General features: G+C 44.7%; 1 protein-coding gene across 1 annotated transcript in view; it reads left to right on the top strand.

Annotated features, from left to right (window-relative positions):
• The window catches only part of LOC147698872 (uncharacterized), a 103,456-nt gene extending 89,764 nt beyond the window's left edge, over positions 1-13,692 (top strand). Inside the window, exons 4-5 of the mRNA XM_086936282.1 lie at positions 3,968-4,150; positions 13,471-13,692. Coding sequence (XP_086792408.1) covers positions 3,968-4,150; positions 13,471-13,481 — 194 coding nt within the window. The 3' untranslated portion in view covers positions 13,482-13,692. The remainder of the gene's footprint in view (positions 1-3,967; positions 4,151-13,470) is intronic.
• Positions 13,693-16,957: the final 3,265 nt, after the last annotated feature.

Here is a 16,957-nt window from a genome sequence, read left to right as displayed (position 1 = left end):
CTGTGTTCGGAGGGGGGAAGCCCCAGGGCACCTCTCACGTCAGCCTCTGCCCTCAGCTCGCAGAGGACTCATGTTGGTCCAACCGGTCCCAAGTCACTGCTCACTTTTCTTGCGAGCGTTTGAGGAGATACCAGGCACAATTGCAGCTGAGTCCTGGGGTTTTCACAGTTGCTGTGGCTACTGCCTAATCCGGGAAGTTCGCTCGGCTCCAGCCGCTCCCCGGACTGGCCGCTCCCACTACTCCACTCGCGGCACCTTCCGCTAGCGGCCAAGATGCTTTTAGCGTCCTGGGAAAGCCCTCGAGGCGGGGTGGGCTCTAAGTTCAGCCCTACTTGTTCTGCTTGCCTTTCGTTTCAGGCGCAGACATTTTCCCGCTTTTCGGCGGCGCTTTTCCGTGCCGGGAGCAGGGGCTGCAGCCGGCGTCTTCCTCCTCAATTCGGCGTCTCGTTCCTCTCCGCTGTCAGACTCGAACAGAGTTTGCACAACAGCGACCTCTAAGATTTACTATTCCAACTCCAGCCTACGTACAGTAGGGAAGGTGTTGGAATAGTAAATCTACTATTCCTTAGTCTACAGCGCCCTCCAGCGCAAGTCATGGTAACGACTTGCATTGTAAAAAACGCGTGGTAATGGCAGCGCGATGTTTTGACTGCGTTGTTATGGATGTTCCCCCTTTAGGTTTAGAAATAATGTGAAAATACACAAAGCAGTGCATAGCGCTGCTTTGCATTACTTAGCGGCAAGGTGGTGTACCATGGGTGGAGCATGGGCTTTCCCATGCGACCACCCAAGGTCTCTAACGCTAAACCCAATTTAATAAATCAAATCATTTCTCCCTCCTTTTGCTACTTTGTACATGTGGTGCACAGTACAGCACTCATACAAAGAGGTAAAATTATTTAAGGCAGTAGATGAATAGCATTTTCCACTGCAAGGATACCCTTCCAGTACAAAAACTGTACTAGACTCACAGAGACACCCTTGCACCATGGCGCAAAGATGTCTCTGTGGTGCAAGTCAGCTGATTTCAGCAGCGGCGCTAAGGAAAGAGGCGGACAGTGTCATAATTCAGTACATTTGGTGCTTTCCTACTCTCTACTTTTCTTACAGCGCAGCATTTGCGGCTTCTGCACTGTGCTGTGTGAAAAAGTGCTAAATCTGCCCCTCAGTTTCTTGATCAAAGTTCACATAACCTCACAGTTGTCTTTCAATAACCATTCACAACATCGGCAACAAAGCTTGTATTTATCAATCAGGGTATATATTGTGTTCCCATCAGCAACGTGCCCGGGAATGTCCTTTTTGACAGCTAGTTTTTTGAGGAAAAAGATGAAAAAAGAAATGTATCCATGTATTTTGCAGTAAGAATGATGCTTTTTGTATCCATTGATAAAAATGTCTAGTCCCTCCAGCAAACATTGAATAATCTAGGTCCTCATTGAGAACAGATAGGTTAGTGTGATATGTGCTAGAACTGCTGTGTCCACACATATCTCAATTAAGAGTTATGCAAATTAGTGGGTCGAACCTGGCAATGTTTATCTGGGGAAAATTGTCCGGTATTTACCAGAACATGAGGGCTATTGTTCGTTAAACACCAAAATCGGCATGTTATTCTTCAAAAACTCATAACTAGGTGTTACGTATCACAGCTGATAAATTCTGACTAAGTAGAACTGGCTATTATCAGGTGTGATAAATATCACACAGATTACTGGGACACTCGTAATGAGAGCCCAAGTGTTTTAATGCTGATTTAGTGTGTTTTTCTGCAGCCATTACTACTTAAGTATTTCTGTATGGATTGTGTACCGTTCCTTATCACCTCACTTACACTTTGGAGTTGTATTTCAATATGGATGGTGAGCTGGCCATATCAGGTAAGCACGGGCCAATCAGAATGGCTACAGCCACAGTCCTCATTAATACTAACAAGAAGCAAAATCCCTTTACAGTAGTAGGCCAACCCCTCTAGGCTCGCTCCCCTGCTTCCATTGTGATTCTCTTTTTTTGCATTTTTATAAAGCGCAAATTTGGCTCAAGAGCATTAGAACGCTTTACTTGAGCACGAGATTACATTACACAAGGTCAGATTCATTTTTTATTAGATTAATTGATTTGCCCAGAATCACAAGAAATTGAGGCAACACTGGGACAAAAATCTAGTTCCCGATTTCCGGGGTTGCCAGCTCAGGCTCTTAGGCCACATCTCCCCCCTCTTCTCAGTTTAAGATTTGTAAACACATTCAATGCTTGACAGGACAGGCTTCAAGGCACATTTTAGGATCACACCTAAGCAACTCACAGTCCAAAACAACCGGAAAATCATTGTTCAAACTAACTTTTAGCATGACTTCTTCTTATCTTTGTGAGTTCTCTGTCCAGCGCCTTCTTCTAATCTACCCCTCCTCCTTCATACCTGTGTCTACAACACTGTCCACATCTCACAGAGTTACCCTTTCTCCATACTGTAACCGCTAACCTACTTCATTACTTCTATGTTGGCATCCCCCAGCATCTAAATACAATGCTATTTCAAAGGCAAAACATAACATAAATAATAATAAATATTGAGATTAATAAATTACTGTTTCATCTTTCCATCCTCCAGTATATTTTAGTTGCTTCCATAATTCCCTCGTCTGTTATACCACTCTTTATCATAATACAATTATTGGTTATTGCCTAGGGCCCTCATTACAAGTTAGGAGCTAAGGCCTAGATGTAAGTAATAGCAAATTACCTATTGGTATTTACTATTCGGTAATTGCTATGGAGTCTCTTCTGGAGCTTGGCGGTGGTTCCGGCGTAGAGGGCGTTGCCGTAGTCCAGTCGGCTGGTGACGAGGTCCTGGGTGACCGTCTTCCTGGTCTCGGTTGGGATCCACCGGAAGATCTTACGTAGCATGCGTAGGATGTTGAAGCAAGACGAGGAGACGGCATTGACTTGTCTGGTCATGGAGAGGGAGGAGTCCAGGATGAAGCCCAGGTTGCCTGCGTGGTCTGTTGGTTTGGGTGCGCTGCCCAGGGCGGGGGGCCACCAGGAGCCATGTGACACACATTCATGCCTTTAGGGCATGTCTGTGTGCCACATGGCACAGGTGTACATGCACAGATGTGCATGTACACTGGAATTCGTCATTTGCCATGTAATAGTATTACATGGTAAATAACGAATCGGTAATGGCCTGTGGCACTGTTTCCAGTGCCACCTACATCTGTATTTACCGATTCGGTAAATTTACCGATTCGCTATTTTACAGAATCGGTAACTTTACCGAATCGGTAAATATACCGATTCTGTAAATTAAATGCCACCTGCATGTCAATTCCCAAATACGGCTCGGTAACGGCCGAATTCGGCCGTTACCGACCCTAAATTCCAATTCCTGTACAAACACCTGTTTTCACAGGGATTAGAATTATGAGTTGTGTGAAAATTATCATTCCCTCTCAGTTTCCCTTTGATAAATTCCGGCAGGACAACCCTGCTCATTTTTTCGAGGAAAACACATTTTTTTAAAAAGAAGCTAGGATTGGATGTGTTGAAAACAGTTCTGTATGTTATACCTCATTTTTCTGCTGAAACTTGGAACAGGAGGTACTTCCCAGCTGGGGTAATGCACAGTTAGTTGCAACATCATCCTGGAGGAAGTAAATTCATGCGTTATTTTTCTCTTTACTGTTTTTATATAATTGATTCAACTTTTTTTTAGCTACAGGGATGTCGATATGCTTGGTGAGAGCACCAGATAGCTATTCTATTTCAGTTGCCAGTTCAAATTTAAATATCGAGCAAAATATTGATGATTCCAATCTCTTTTTAAATTCAGATATGTGTGTAAACTACAAGTGATACAGGTTGTGAGAGGCGGAAGGGATTGGAATAAAAATAATTAATTGAGAGAACAAGACGGAGAAGCTTATTGAGTCAATTACCAAATATTCTTCCTTTTGTTCTTTTTAAGATGGTAGCCAATGTTCCATCAGTCCAAGAGTAAGAAACAACTGCGGCCCTCCAGGCATCTCTCCTTCTGAATGCAGAAGCAAAGGATGCTGCTTCGACTCTAGTATTCCTAATGTGATCTGGTGTTTCAAACCTAAGACTCCTCCTCCACCTCCACCCCCACCACCACATCAGCCAGAGGAAGGTAATGTATCTTCTAATCATAAAAGGCACAGATTGTTCCAAATTACCTATATGACATGCTCAAGACTTTGGTGGATAACATGACTTGCACTGTTGGCCATTCACCTACTGACATTCGTATTTAACTCTTTCGATGCTGATGACGGAACCCCTCCGTCATCAGCTGCGGTGGCGCTGTGCTGATGATGGAGCGGTTCAGTCATGGCCCGCTCGCCGCGCCTGCGCGGCGCGGATTCCGCGCCTGTGCTGGGCGTTCCATTGAGCGGGCGGGGCAAAGACGGAACCGCTCCGTCATGAGCACAGCCCAACCGCGGCTGGTGATGGAGCGGTTCCGTCACCAGCATGCACCCGCCGCGCGGCCGCCCCGCCGCCCCGCCCCCCTTAGCGCTGCGGCGGAATAGCCGCTGCAGCGATGTGGTTAAAGACCAGAAGGACTTTACATCTAATTGATAAGGTGCTGGAATCCAGGAAGGAATACAACCTGGTGACCCTACATTTTGAAAGTTACAGGGTGAAGGTCCAGTATTCTGCATTATCAGGTTATTGCTCTAATACTGTTAGATAGAACTCAGGTATGTGGCATTCTGTGAACAGTGACTAAATAGAATAATAAGGAACCTTCATACTGCAGCATAACTGACTAGAACTATTTTTAATCAGAAGAAAGGAATAAGTCATTGTGGAAGTCGGATAGTCGAGTCAGGGGATGGGACAAGTGGGGGTTGAGAATCCTTTTGAAGATACCACGATATAGTTTTAGTTATCGGGTTGATGTTTCAGCCTATCAGCCAAACCCACCTTAGATATAAGCTTTTCATCATTGTGTCCTCATTTGAATGTTTCTCTCGTGCCACCCCAGTGACCATTCATGTCTTCAATGATTCTTTTTCTGCTTCCTGAGGGTGGATGTCTTTAGATGCTTGTCATCAGAGTGAAGGAGAAAGATACATTTTCACTTTTTAGGCTTAGTCAGGATAGGTCTTAAAGCCCCCAGTCTATTAATACTCATGTTTGGCGCAGGCCTCATGTTTCTATTGAGTCACTCTTATACTCATGTTCGACCTAAATTAAACACTAGGGGGCAGATTTACGAGGCAGTTGCGCCTCTTTGCGCCGCAATTGCGTCATTTTATTTGACGCAACTGCGGTGCAAACAATGCGCCCTATTTACAACGTGATGCATCTAGGAGATGCGTCACGTTGTAAAGCACTGCGCCATAAGGAGGCGTTCCTGCGCAGGGGGGGGCGTTCCTGCGCAGGAACGCCTCCTGAAAGTGGCTGAGTGAAATCTATGAGATTTCACTCAGTCACTTTCAGGGCAATGCTGCGTCAAAACCCTGCGCCTGCTTAAAGCAGGCGTAGGTCTTGACGCAGCATTGTGTAGATGGGGCACCCCCGAGCCTTGCTGGAGCTGCGTCGCCCTTGCGACGCAACTCCAGCATTGCGCCACATTTCAGGCACAAATGCGTCACGCATCTGTGCCGTTTTTGCACCATGGTGCGCCGCATTATAAATGCGGCGCACCATAGGTGGCGGAGCTGTGGAGCACTGTTGCGCACGTTAACTGGCAGATTTACAAGAAACTGACACATCTGCAGTTTCCTTGCATCACCTTCAAATGGCCTTGCGCCAACAAGGATGCAATGCAATGAATTTACAATACAGCGCACCATGGCGTAAGGAATTACAGATGCGTCAGAAATTCTGACACATCTGTTGTAGGAAAAGTGACACATTGTTGGAGTTTGTCACAAAAGTGACGAAACTCCAGCAATGCGCCAGAAAACATAGGTAGGTCCAATGTAAAATGCCCTGCATCAATCCTTACGCCTGGTCTGAGCAGGCGTAGGGATTTTGACGCAGTGAAGGCGTAGAGTGACTCAGTGAAATCTTGTAAATTTCACTGCAACAGTTCTACGTTGCTTTTTGCATGGGAAAGCCTACCCTTCATACATTATACCTGACACAGGTATAATATGACACAGGGTTTTACAACGTGACGCATCTCCCTAGATGTGTCACGTTGTAGATGGGCCGCAACTTTAACGCCACCGCGGCATCACAAAAGTGACGCAACAGCGGCAGAAAAGTGACTCAAGGGGCTTGTAAATCTGCCCCTTAATTTTTGCCCTTCCATTACATATAGAATTGTGTGTAATAAATCATGCCCTATTCAGATAGTTTGAGACTTTACCGATATATAGCTCTGTCTCTTACTACACTTCTGACATGACTGGAGGCTCCATTGGTATTGCTCTGCCACTTTACGTCTCTGTAATACTAAAAGCTCCAAAATAAACACATTTACGCCAGGATAAGGTAGTGTTTAATCACCAAACAAGAACCATTCTACACTTCACTCTTTCATTATATTTATCGTCTTTATACCAATCTGACAGTGTTGTATATTCTAAAAGCATTGTGAAAACAAACCACATCAAATTCCAAAATTTATTGGTTAAATATTTATTTTCATTCATAAAAATCATCCTCTAGTTCATTTTAGACAAGATAAAAAAATCACATGAAAAACAAACAGCATTGAACACAAGAAGAAATATTAAAAAAACAAGCTCATGTGTTATGCTATTAAAAATTGTACACATCCAACATATGTCTCACAGTGCAATTGTGAGTGAATTGATCATATAAAATTTTGGACTCTGTCACTGACAATGATGGACTATGTCACTGTTTCTAATTGCAAACGCATTTCAGTGGCCTAAAAACCTTAGTAAGACCACCTTCTTCTGGACACAACAAATTAATATTTTCCACATCAATACTGTTTAAAATAATTATCAATTTGTGAGAAATACGAAAATACAAAATTAATATTCATCTTTTTTTAATACATATTCAAATACAATTATTAATATGCAATTCCATTAGGTCAACTCTATAGCATTTCATATTTACATTGCTCTGAATAGTCCCAACAGTCACCCAGTTTCCCAAACTATCATACAGCTATGATCCTTCTCTACCCATATCACTTTTTAAACTCCTGTGACAGTTTGAATTTCCACAAAGTTAGAAAATCATTCACCTGACCATTTAATTCTCATATTCCTCATACATTTCTATTAAAGCTGACACACATTCATTCTAAAAACAGCTCTCTCTCCCTTTTCATCCCACCTTCCAGCCCCAGAATTGTATGAGGTATCTGCTTAGACCCATAACACACCGGCCTAAAGGATGGTAACAGCAGCATCAAATCTGTATCTTATCTTTCACTTATTGATTGATTGATAACTGTCTCACATGATTCCTGGGCACTCACCTCCCCAATCTGAAGAAACAGAGAGGAGAAAATCAAATTTCTATTTTTCTCCTCAAATATTCCACCATGGAAAGAGCATCAAGTCAAGTCAAGTCAAGTCAGGATTTATATAGCGCGCTACATACCCAGAGGGTCTCAAGGCGCTTGAGGAGGGGGGGGGGGGAGTTACTTGTCGGATATCCACGTTTTAAGTTGTTTTCTGAATGCTATGTGGTTCTGAGTAAGACGTAAGTGAGTGGGAAGAGAGTTCGAAGTTTTAGCTGCCAGGTAGGAGAAGGATCTACCTCCCATGGTGGCTTTGTTGATGCGAGGTAAAGTGGCAAGGGCTTGGTTGGAGGATCGTAGCTGACGGGTGGGGGTGTAGAAGGACAGTCGTGTGTTGAGGCATTCGGGTCCAAGTTCGTAAAGTGCTTTGTGTGCGTGGGTTAAGAGGCGGAAAGTAATCCTCTTATTTACGGGGAGCCAGTGGAGGTTTTTCAGGTGACCAGAGATGTGTTCTTTACGCGGGATGTCGAGAATGAGCCTGGCTGAGGCGTTCTGGATGCGTTGGAGTTTTTTCTGGAGTTTTGCGGAGGTACCCGCGTATAAGGTGTTTCCATAGTCCAGGCGGCTCGTGACCAGTGCGTGAGTGACCGTTTTTCTAGTTTCGGTGGGGATCCAGCGAAATGTCTTTTTGAGCATGCGGAGAATGTTGAAGCAGGATGATGAGACGGCGTTGACTTGTCTGGTCATCGAGAGAGAGGAGTCCAGGATGATGCCCAGGTTCCGTGCGTGGTCCGTTGGGATGGGTGCTTTTCCAAGGGCCTCTGGCCACCAAGAGTCATCCCAGGTGGAGGGGGAGGTACCTAAGATGAGGACTTCTGTTTTGTCCGAGTTAAGTTTCAGACGGCTGTGCTTCATCCACTCGGCTACTTCTTTCATTCCTTCGTGTAAGTTGTTTTTGGCGGTGTTAGGGTCTTTGGTGAGTGAGAGGATCAGTTGAGTGTCGTCAGCGTAGGAGATGATGTTGAGGTTGTGTTGGCGTGCGATGGCTGCGAGGTGGCTCATGTATACGTTGAAGAGGGTGGGGCTGAGTGAGGATCCTTGTGGCACGCCGCAGATGACTTCAGAGGCCTCTGACTTGAATGGAGGGAGCCAGACTCTCTGAGTTCTTCCGGTAAGGAACGAGGTGATCCAATCCAGTGCTTTTCCTTGGATTCCGATGTTTCTGAGGCGCTGTAATAGGGTGTTATGACAGACTGTGTCGAAGGCTGCGGAGAGGTCGAGGAGGATGAGAGCGACTGTGTCTCCATTGTCCAATAGAGTTCGGATGTCGTCTGTTGCTGCGATGAGTGCGGTCTCAGTGCTGTGTTTGGCTCGGAATCCGGACTGAGAGGGGTCGAGGGACTTGTTGCTTTCGAGGAAGGTGGCGAGCTGGTTGTTGACAGCTTTCTCGATGACTTTGGCCGGGAAAGGAAGAAGCGAGATGGGGCGGTAGTTTTTGAGTTCGGTGGGGTCAGCTGTGGGTTTTTTCAGAAGGGCGCTGAGTTCAGCGTGTTTCCAGCTTCCTGGGAAGGTGGCGGAGTTGAGGGAGCAGTTGATGATGTCTCGGAGGTGTGGAGCTATGATGGAGTCTGCTTTGTTGAAGATGTGGTGAGGGCATGGGTCAGTTGGCGATCCTGAGTGGATGGAGTTCATCAGGCGGATGGTGTCCTCAGTTGAGATTGGGGTCCATTCGTTAAGGATGTTCAAGGGGGGTGAAGGTCCTGCAGTAGGTTGATTCGGTTGGTCTCCGGGTCGGTTGTCGAAGCTGTTGTGAATGTCTGTGATTTTGTTGTAGAAGAAGGAAGCTAGTGAGTCGCATAAGGCTTGGGAGGGGGTGATGTCGTTGGAGTTGGCTGATGGGTTGGTAAACTCTTTGACGATGTTGAATAATTCCTTGCTGTTGTGGGCGTTGTTATTTAGTCGGTGTTTGAAAGCGGCTTTCTTGGCAGACCGGATTAGTTGGTGGTGTATGCGGGAGGCGTTTTTGAAGGCGTCTTTGGTGCTGGTGTTTGGGTCTTTTTTCCAGGCCTTCTCGAGGGAGCGACAGAGTTTCTTGGATTTCTTAAGATCATCGTTGAACCAGGAGGCGTTTTTGCTGCTAAGCGTGATTTGACGTTTTTTCAATGGTGCTAGGCTGTCGGCGCTGTTGGATAGCCATTGGGTGAAGTTAATGGCTGCTTGGTCGGGGTTTGAAGAGTGGGCAGGAGGGTTTTGAAGGAGCGATGAGGAGATCTGGTCGATGGTGAGTTTGTTCCAGTTTCTACGCAGGGTGGGTTGAGGGTGGTTGTGGATTGTGGTCTTATTGTAGATAAAGTGAACGCAGCTGTGGTCCGTCCAATGGAGAGCTGTGGTATGGCTGAAAGAGACATGTTTGCTGGAAGTGAAGATAGGGTCGAGTGTGTGACCAGCAATGTGGGTGGGCGAAGTGACAGTTTGTTTGAGTCCGAGGTTGGCGAGGTTGTCCAGAAGGGTGGTGGCGCTGTTGTCATTGCTCTTTTCCAGGTGAAAATTGAGGTCTCCCAATAGGATGTAGTCCTCGGAGGGGAGGTCGTGTGGGGTGATAAAGTCAGCGATGTCGTCATTGAATTGTACACGGGGTCCCGGGGGCCGGTAGAGGAGGGTGCCTCTGAGTGTGGTCTTGGGGTCGGTGTGGATCTGGAAGTGAAGGTGTTCGGCGCTAGAGAGGTTGACGTCTGAGCTGGTTGAGATGCGGATGGAATTTTTATGGACGATGGCAATGCCTCCTCCTGTGTGCTTGACGCGGTCTTTACGGATGATCTTGTATCCTTCTGGGATGGCAATGGAGATGTCTGGGGCTGAAGAGGCGTTCATCCATGTTTCTGTTAGGAAGGCGACGTCCGGAGAGATGGTGTCAAGTAGATTCCAAAGGTCGATGGCATGTCTGTGGACTGATCGGGTGTTGAGCAGGATGCATTTTAGGTGGTTGGTGTCAGGTCTCTGTATGACGTTGGTGGATGCGGAGATGGTTTTGGTGCCGTCGAACTTGCAGGAGTTGCATGAGAAGGGTCCATGGGTGTGTCCGGGGTCGGCTTGGGCGCAGGTGGGGGGTCGGCCGGGGTTAAGGGCTAGGAGGGTGGTGGAATCGTAAGTAATGCGGGAGGGGTGGGAGGGACGGGGGCCAGGGGGTCTGGCGCTGGGCGCGGTCCAGGCGCGGACGGGCGTAGACGGGCTTACCTTTGGCGCACCTTCGGCGCGACTGGGGCGCGAACGCTGCGCGTGGACGCTGCACGTTGGGTCATTGGTCATAAATGGATGGTGGAGGGGGCGGAGCGTGGGAGGGGCAGCAGCTGGGAGGCGGTGGCGGGAGGAGGGGCGGACCAGGGGAAAACAACACAAAATGGAGGGTCAAAGGCGAGCACAGACAGGGGCAGCAAATGCGCAGAGTGTGCAGGAGAAAGAACCTTAAACACACCAACCAGCCTTAGTGTAGCGCTAATTAATCTTACAGCCTCAGCGAGGTTGCGCTATTAATTAAATAAGTAAATGCGATAGTGCAGCGCTACGCGAGCAAAGCGCTGCAGTGATGCGAGGTTCAGGTTAATCAGAACTGAGAGCAGGAGAGAAAACGATACCAGCGTGGCAGCTGCAGGTCAGCAGGAGCGTGGGGGAGCAACCGGACTGAAGGAGGGTCCAGGCGGTCACAGTGAGCTCGGGAACGAGGAAGGCTACAAATTGTGGGTGGGAGGGGCAGCAGCTGGGAGGCGGTGGAGAGAGGAGGGGCGGACCAGGGGAAAACAACACAAAATGGAGGGTCAAAGGCGAGCACAGACAGGGGCAGCAAATGCGCAGAGTGTGCAGGAGAAAGAACCTTAAACACACCAACCAGCCTTAGTGTAGCGCTAATTAATCTTACAGCCTCAGCGAGGTCGCGCTATTAATTAAATAAATAAATGCGATAGTGCAGCGCTATGCGAGCAAAGCGCTGCAGTGATGCAAGGTTCAGGTTAATCAGAAATGAGAGCAGGAGAGAAAACGATACCAGCGTGGTAGCTGCAGGTCAGCAGGAGCGTGGGGGAGCAACCGGACTGAAGGAGGGTCCAGGCGGTCAATTTTTATCTCCACTACAAAAAATAGTATACATGATAATTATCACAGATACATATATCACAACATGATTGTTTGCAGAAATAAACCTGTTTACCTACACTCAGTCAAACTCCTACAACTAGAAGGACAGAGGATCGTTTTGATCCCCCCATTTTTTTCTTTGAAATATATAGACTGCCCAGGTCACATTCTAAACCTGTTAAGCGAAACAGAGATACCTAATACAAAAGTACCCCATATGCACCCTGAAACACCTTTTCTTCACTTATACAAAATGTATATGTGAGCAAGCAATATTTACCCAGGAGCCTTTCCCCGGTTTCTCAGACACTACTGCAAAAGAGGTCGGTGTTTATCCAAACCTGATATTGATACACCTGACACTCTTCTGCCATTGTAGTTTATCCGGTCACAAAAATTGGTGTTAGGCTATGGTCCACACACTATATCTTCTCCTACACCAAAAACTGACACCTTCTACCAGTCCATTAGTGGCTGAACAACACAGTAGATAAACGGGAAAGATGGGCCGCTTCCCTCAATCTAATCAAGAATCTAATTACTCAGTCCTGCATTAACGCATGATGATACGAATACATTATTTACAGTCCAGCCTGGGAGTTTCTCCTTTTGTTAATGCCTCAACTTGAACCTGCAGGTTAAAGAAATGTGACCTGATTCACAAAGGTAAACTGAGACAAAAGTCTAACTTTACGACTTTCAGTATTCACAAAAGGCATTTACGAGTAGTAAAATTAGACTCTTGTATCAGTTAATCTCAAGTTTTGGTCTTAAGTTTAACTGAGACCAAAACTGAGACAAAAGTCGAACTTTATTTTACTATTCGTAAATGCCCTGTGCGAATATCGAAAGTGGTAAAGTTAGACTTTTGTCTCAGTTTACCTCTCTAAATCTAGATCACTATGTATTACTTATACATAAAAAATACCTTGTCCCAATATTGGTGGCATCTTAACTCAGGCAACAAGGAAAATAATGTCAGATCACATGTTTATAGTAAACCACCTGGCCTCTCCATGGATTTTGGTGCCTACTTGAATTACCTTACAATGTGTTCCCAATCCTTTCTGCTGTTTAAGCCTACTGCAAAAGAATTAAACAGTGCCCTGTCAGTGTGGTATAAAGAGGATCAATATAATGTAAGAGTAAATTGAGAAAAGATTGTTGATTGGTGACTAAACACTGTCTTAAAAAGGAAAATGTGATTGCTATTTTCAAAGTGTAGGCCTCTCTGATCATCTTTCAGGATTCAGTCTACAAATAATTTGGAGCTTTATCGCTGGATTTGCAAGATGTGGCTAATCTGCGGTCTCTTGTTGGGTATTATGGGATGCCAATTTTAGTCCATCAGGACTGGCAATAGAGCACAATAGTTTACATTTAATTTGCGACTCTATCAAGAGCCAGTGAAGCGATTTCAGCACCATTATCCTATGGATTCTTTGTTGAGATTAAGCTAGCATCTTGCATGCTGGTTTTGAGGTTCAATCCACCAGTTAAATTACCTCCACCATAAGCCAAATATATTATTGTGGAGAGAAATCAGTAAGCGGACTAAACCCTGTCTCCAAAGTTTCCTAAAAACAGGAGGATTTTCAGGACTAGTCGAACTCTAAATGAGGCACCCAGTCTTGAACTATGAGTTGCCTAAAATAAAATAACAAAATTAGGCCAAATATTAATGTCATATTTTGCGAAGTGATGTTATCTGGCTGCTCTTTTTGAATCTACAAATACTGTATCGTCATTAAATAGAATGATGTTTTTCATCTGTCTACTACTGTTTTTGTACAGTGCTCATATGTAATGTGCTTTGGTACAAATGCATTGCTGAACATTCAACCACTTTAAAGCAAGTTGGGTAGATTTTTATGTAGAGCTAGCGTGTGCTTGTATTCACAAATAATCATTTCTCCCCCCAGAATGCTGGTAAGGGAATGCACCAGATCCTGCAATCTACTTCTCAGATGCCAGAACTTCAATCAACAAACTCTGTGCCAACACATTGGTCTTGTACCGGTTACCACACATCCATCAGCTGAGACACATGTGGGCATGTTCATCTGTTCAATACAGATTCTGACTACATGCAAGCTCTGACAGTTAATATAATAAAAGAGTTTAATAAATGCTATACTCAAGAAGTGTTGTTTTCTGTTCCATTCATTTTTAGTTAATTACAATTAGGTTAATTTCATATTAATTGTGCTAACGCTTAAGTTCTGTACAGAAAATAATAAAGAAAGCTGATGCAAGGATACACGGAGAACGAGTGTGGTAATGGTGCCACAAATTCTCACGAAGGAGATTAAATTCCAGGAGTGGAACAGGTTCAACCAGAAAGCACAATTAACAAAAAGAGAAGAGCTTTCCAAAGTCCAGATGTAAGGAGACCAAAAATGTCCAGGGGCACATGGTGAAAGGGAACAAGATGCAACTAGGAGGCAGATGGAGAAGCACTACAGAGCCATAAGAAATTAGGAGATATGGTGGAAAGTTGTTGTCATATTTAAAGGCTATTCCCAGAAACAGAATTGGAAACGGAACGAGAAATGGAGCTTGCAAAGAGTGATAATATGGGGGGATAGCTGGGCATTGGTCATCCCCCATATTGGTGAGTTAAAAAAGAGGTATGCTTTCATCATTCCTCTACTTAAATACCCACTGCTGATCCATCATCTGGCAAAAAAACCCAGTGTGGATCTATCATAATCCAGTGCCTCGACTTCCTTTTATATCCAAGGCACTTAGTAGCATCACACTCTACCTCTCATTAAACAATGTATTCAACCCCGTCCAATCTTGGTTGAGCTTACTGTACCTCATGGAGATAATTCAGCACTATCCCACGTATTCAGCTGCATCACAACTGCAAACATCTGTCTCCATACTTCTGAACCTATCCTCTACCTTTGCCGTTGTTGATCATACAACTCTCCTCTCCTCTGAAGACACAGCATCACTGAGCATGTGACACATGGTCTCTCATACACAGTCTCTTGAGGCAGCTAGACCTGTGCACCCACCATACTCCCAACAAGCCTGTGTCCTCAGCAGCCTTCTTTTTTCACCACAAACCACCTTCTCAGCAACGTCAGCTCCTCATTCTGCTTTTCATATCACCCCATCAGCTAGAACCCTTGTGGTTCTCTTCAGACCCTCCAGGTTTATGGGTGCTTTCGTTACAAACACAGCCACTGCAGCTTGCTTTCAACTACTGAATATAAGCGAGATCTGTCACTTACAGCATTCATCGCAGTCACATCACTCATGAACTCATTGCTATTCAGTAGACTGGTCTACTGCACTTGTCTTCTTCTAGACCTCCCCAAGTACTATAACACACCATAGTCAGGATTCTAAGCTTTGCTTCTAAGACGTTGTACAACCTGCATAGGTACCCACCCACCACAGCACACTGCCACCAAGCGGCCTGTCTCATTTCCAAGCACATGATCACAAAAAAAACCAAATAAAGCAATTATTCAAACCAGTGAATTGCCTTACCCCTTCCTATCTCCCTGTCTCTTTATTACGCTACAGACTGACGAGGAGCCTTAGATTCACTAATCATAACCTTTTAGCACAACAGAGTCGACCCTATGTCATGTCTGTGCCCTCCACCTCCCAGGCGTCCGAGCACCCAAACTCCAGACCATTCACTTCCTCTGAGAGTTTAAAAGCACTCTGCAAGGTCTGCTACAACTAGAACAGACACAATTGATAACTACTACCCTCTGTATATTGCAGCAGCTAGGACACGTGAGGGTGATCACATTCACACGTTGGCATAATGTATCCAATGTTAACTATCTATGTTATACCCCACTCGTGTTACCTATGTGCAACATTTTTGTTGAAAATTTTATTGCTGCAAAATAAATAAACAAAAACATAACAAAGATGCATAGTTAAAGACAAATAGAAGCGTAGCAAGTACGTTAGCAGAAAGAACTCTGATTATGTTTAGACAACAGCTGAGTAGGATGTAATATACAAAGCTCTAAAACAATAACTATTCACTCTTCTACATTCTCATGCTGAATTTTTCATTGTACTTTAGACAGCAGTACTTCCACCAAAATAGTGCATTTTGATTGGCTTCTTGCCGGCCGGTACGAACCCAGGATATTCATAGCTCGTACCTTGCACAATTCTCCTTACAGTACCAACTCACATATCACTCTGCTTTTGTCCCATAACAGCTGTCTGAAGAAGTGCCACCGTAGTACCCTGGTATTAGCTGAAAGAAAGATTTATTCAGGATAAACAGGAACAAGCGCCTTTGGCAACTGACACCACAGCATTCCCGAGCAACACAAACTAGATGGAAACTCTAGAACGAGGAACTCTAAGGTGCTCTGAGTAATGAATAGATAGAACATGGTAAATACATAAAAGATGAAGATAATAATGACACGCAGGTCATTACACACCTTCCCCCTTTACAAGAGAAAAGAAGAAAAAGTAACAACGAAGGAGAGGGAAGAAACCAGAAAAAGGAAAATATTAATTTAAAACAAAATCTAATAAACAAGTTGAAACTTTTCTAGAGAGAGAGCTCCTCCGCAAAGTAGGTAACAGATCATTATTTTTATTTTCAACTTTAGACTTGGTTTGAACTTCAGTAAGCCAAGGTGCAATTCTGTTCAAGTTCCAGATGCAACCATCGTTCAATTTCACAGCATTTTGAAAAAGCTTTTTAACAACAAATGGTAAGGAAAACTTAGAGACACCGGGCCCGATTCACAGAATGAATTTAAGACTCAATCCTAAACTTACTACTATTTTGGTATTCACAGAATGCACTTACTACTTTTGGCATTCACAGAATGAACTTACTACTATTTGTATTCACAGAAGTTAGGATTTTGTCTTAAGTCTGTCTTAAGACAAACTTAAGACAGAGTTAAGACAGACTTAAGACAAAATCCTAACTTCTGTGAGTACCAAAAGTAGTAAGTTCATTCTGTAAATACCAAAAATAGTAAGTGCATTCTGTGAATACCAAAATAGTAGTAAGTTTAAGATTGAGTCTTAAATTCATTCTGTGAATCGGGCCCACCGTAAGATCTTTGAGGAAGACATGCCCTCACTCTGTCACCCACTCGCACTCGAGTGTGAGTGACAACATGTTTGGCATCAAAATACTCTTTTCTTTTTGCAACTTTTAAAACCTGACTTTCCTGCCAAGAGATTGCAGCAGAATCAGAATCTGAATTCACACTCCCATCTTCCCTTTGACGCTCATCCATGCCTGAAACATGTGGGTATTAGGACTCCGTCCCCGAAACCGCTCAAAAGAGACCATACCTGTGGTTGAATGAGGTGTGAGAAAATCATCACCCGTTCCACTACCTCGGAATCCAGTCTTTATTTGGAGCTTTAGCCAGTTGAATAGTTTGCTTT

The sequence above is a fragment of the Lissotriton vulgaris genome, chromosome 8, assembly GCF_964263255.1.
Source record: "Lissotriton vulgaris chromosome 8, aLisVul1.2, whole genome shotgun sequence".
Classification (NCBI taxonomy): domain Eukaryota; kingdom Metazoa; phylum Chordata; class Amphibia; order Caudata; family Salamandridae; genus Lissotriton; species Lissotriton vulgaris.
Note: the sequence above shows the minus strand (reverse complement) of the source record. Positions and strands in the feature narration are given on the sequence as shown.